Source organism: Anneissia japonica, unplaced genomic scaffold, assembly GCF_011630105.1.
Source record: "Anneissia japonica isolate Jap-2015-1 unplaced genomic scaffold, ASM1163010v1 scaffold105349_len4869_cov115, whole genome shotgun sequence".
Lineage (NCBI taxonomy): Eukaryota > Metazoa > Echinodermata > Crinoidea > Comatulida > Comatulidae > Anneissia > Anneissia japonica.
The window spans coordinates 990-4,874 of NW_022740044.1; the positions used below are offsets into that span (position 1 = coordinate 990).

At 33.2% G+C, this 3,885-nt stretch overlaps 1 protein-coding gene across 1 annotated transcript; it reads right to left on the reverse strand.

Moving 5' to 3' along the window:
- Window positions 1–863: 863 nt before the first annotated feature.
- Window positions 864–1,753, reverse strand: LOC117118201 (lactadherin-like; the record flags this gene model as incomplete). Its single annotated transcript, XM_033262715.1, has 3 exons — window positions 1,662–1,753; window positions 1,098–1,423; window positions 864–999 (listed from the first exon to the last, which is right to left on the reverse strand). Coding segments are annotated over exons 1-3 (493 nt in total), but the record flags the coding sequence as incomplete, so codon positions are not given.
- Window positions 1,754–3,885: the final 2,132 nt, after the last annotated feature.

The window sequence follows — 3,885 nt, forward strand, 5'->3', positions numbered from 1 at the left end:
AGATATAATAGTTATTGAAAAATGGAGGTATAATTTTATGATTATGGATGTTAGTTTTAGTAAAATTCTTTACAAATTGAAAAAGAAACAAAATTTACAACACTTTTTAAGGAGTTGATAATAGTTTCTGCATGAGAAATGCCTGAAATCATAAACTTTGAAGGCTGATTTCTCATATATTGTTCTTCAAACAGCTGCATATTTAAAATGTTATGGCTATTACAGTATTCTACTCTTAAACCCGGGTATTAAACTTAAAATCGATTTTTGCGACGAGTGACTGGTTTGGCTTGTCTTTGCCACATGTCTTTTTTTCTCTATGTATAGGCCTAAGAATGAGATAAAATTACCTGACCTTTTTCAAGAGAGGGAAAACTTGAATTTTGAAGAACTTAAAAGAAACCTCAGAAGTCCGGAAAAACTCATTTCCGGCCATCTAGAAATCAAAATTTTCCTGGGGAGGACCCCCACCCTTTCTTTTTTGGGTTTTTGGGAACTTTCTGAGCCCCCTCCCTCTTTGAAATCCTAGATCCGCCCCTGAATATTATCATAATATATCATCAATACTTCTATACTTCATACTGTATGATACTTTAAAAAAAAATGTTTTTTTTCCCAAAATGTTTTTTTTCTTTCCCCAATACAAAAAAAGACATGCGGGCGAAGGTGATAAACTAATTATTTTTTTACTGGGCCTAATTACTACTTACAATGAGCCGTATTTACAATTTATTTATAGCTGAATGTAATAATAAAATATTTATGGTACCTGTTTGTGTTATTATAATCAGACTTTAGATGAAATGTGTATTATTACATTATCTTAACTTACTACAATAATTGCATGCTTAGATAAGGTTTACCTGTGCCAAGAAGCTCAAATCTTAAACTGACGTGCCCTTGCCAGGTAATTGGATTGATACGGATGAATTGAGCGTAGACAACAGAGTTGAATATGTTTTTCACCTCGGTGTTTCGATCTGAGTTTGCACTAAAAATCTAAAAGTAGTGACATTATGATAAATACACATTTCCGCATTTCATGATACTTGTCGTAATGTCTTAATCAATTATAACATTATAATTATTAATTATACCTCAACTTGACCACTCGATCCCAATACTGGTGTGAAAATGCTACCATCGGTACTGTAAGTTACTTTGTATGTTTTAACCCATTGATTCCCATCACTTCGCCCTTGTGTTATTACTCCAACTACGCGTTTTACAGAACCGAGATCGGCTTGAATCCACTGATCTGGGTCATTAGTTGCTGCTGCCCAGGCTCCGTATGCATCTCCATCTCGTACTGTGTTGAGCCGTCCTCGATGAGCCCCAAGATTTTGGCTAGAGTATTCGCTGGATGCTGTCAGCTGGTCTGATGGAATAGTTCCATCTTCAATCCCAAGAGCTAGACATAGATCTGTAGAGGAATGATTAGTTTTAGTTAGGTCTTGTCGCACAAATCATGAAATGCAACGTCGTTATCAATCATTGCTATTCATCAAAAGGAGGAAATAGAGAACTCTTAGGGGAAGATTGAGTTCCTTAAATTTTCAATTCTATTTTGGTAATAATAAAAAAGAGTTAGGAAGAAAACGGTTAAGGCTCCCCAAAGTTGGGGATTACTCAACCGTAACAGACAAATGACCTACTCCTACCATAGAGAAAATAAAACAAAAGGAGTAACATTGACTTTATCGCTTATCTTTAATTCAATTAAACAGTCAGCCAGAGCCTATTAATTTGCACTACGGCCGCCCCCTCTCTTTATACACACAGCTCCTCGCCGCTTATAAGTGTAAACCCCTATAGACGCTCTATAGACTTTATTGGAGTACTTAATACACAAACAATTACACATTAGAAATATAAAACACATGCGTAGTTCATTATCCACGATTTGTTTGTGTGGTGTTTGGTGTATTAATTCAGACAGAGTTTTTTTTTGGCAAGAAAATACATACTTTAAACGTCAAAATCTGCTTAAAATAAATATTTCTTTTATCATTTGTAAGTATTGGCTTATTTTTATTGTATCAAGAATGAAAGTGATGTCAATAAATGATGTTTGTAAAGGGTCCCGGTTGTTGCCGGTTAATAAAATTTAGTTCAGACGAAAGTAGAAAGCTGTATTTTTCATTTGGTACACGAATTAACCGTGTCCAGTAATGTCCGGTCGAGATATTAAGATCATAATGTGGCCCAAAATCTGTTCAATCGGCCACTGCAGCGCTCATGTGTAAGCCTAGGACTACGCTTAGTAGTCTTATATGTAGTTACGTCCAGGTCTTCACTTTACTTACGATTGTCAAAACTGGCCCTTAAAACCGTAAAAATTTTTAAAAATAAAAAAAAAAGCACTGTTTACTTTTACTTATACTTTGCCCATGTATTCATTTGTTTTTATTAATTATAAATAACAAAATTTTTTTTGTTAGTCTAGGCTTTACAGGCCTAGGCTAGCTATCTGCTGAGTCCTTCCCACAGTCCTACCTATCATTTTCATTTAAAAAAAACTTTTCTCCAGGCTAGGGGCCGACCGATTATTATAATTATATTTATTTATACTGTAGCCTATATAGTCTTGCTCTTCAAAACATACATGCCAATTAAAACATCACCATTTAATTGGTTTTCTATTCCTCCTGCTGCCTCCAGTTCCTAAATAGGTAAATATATACTAAATAGGCCTAAGGCCTAGATCGATATCATTCAATAATAATAATAATAATAACAACTTTATTTTATAACGGTCAAAAAACTCGTTCACCCAAGTGGGTGTTCTTCCACGAGGCCGTATGGACATTAAACAAAATAATTGTGTTAGATTAAAATAATTAAGTGTTAGTACAAAGAAAAAACAAATATATATAATACATAATAATGGTTATTACATTACTATGTTTCTTTTAAAAAGTTCTAGTGTGCTTGAATTTTTTATATTGCTGTCTAAATTATTCCACAAAAGAGCCCCCTGGTAACATAGACTTCTTTTTTTATATTCCGTTCTTGGCTTGGGTACGTTAAGGTTGTCATTTGACCTAGTGTTGTATTTACTTTCTCTTTGAATAAATCTATTTTTGAAATAATTAGGAGCTAAGTCATTCATTATTTTGTACATTGTGATATTTTCATTAATGTTGAGCATTTGATCAAGATTAGGCCAGTTAAGTTCCACAAGTGCTTGAGTACTTGAGTCATATTTTCGTTTTTTGGTAATAATTTTAGCTGCCCTGTTTTGTAATATTTGTAATTTATTTCTTAATATTTTGTTGCACCTCCCCCAAACTATATTGCAATAGTCAAAATGGGGTGCAACAATAGCTTTATATAGAAGGGATTGTAAATGAGTGGGAATTAAATCACTGGATTTCTTAAGAAAAAAAAATAAGCCTGGAAGAACTTTAGATCTAATATGATCAATATGCGTATTCCAATTTAAAGTTTCATCAATGTGTACTCCTAAGTGTTTACAATGATGAACTCTTTGCAATTGAGAACCATTTATATTGATATCTAAGTTAACATTAGACAACTTTGATAATTTTTGGTGTGTGCCAATAATCAACAATTCTGTCTTCTTTACATTCAGACTTAATTTGTAAATGATTAACCATTTCCTTATATTTTCTAGGTCAATATTTATCTTATGGGTTACATCTATAATGTCATCAGAAGCATAATAAAGGGCAGTATCATCAGCATACATACTAATTGTCCCATATTTTACAACACTTGGAAGGTTATTAACATATAATAAAAAAAGGAGTGGACCCAAAATGGATCCTTGTGGGATGCCACATACCACTTGGCATTGTTAGATGATTTACCATTTATTATTGTTTTTTGTTTACGTTCAGAAAGATAGCTTTTGAACCAGTT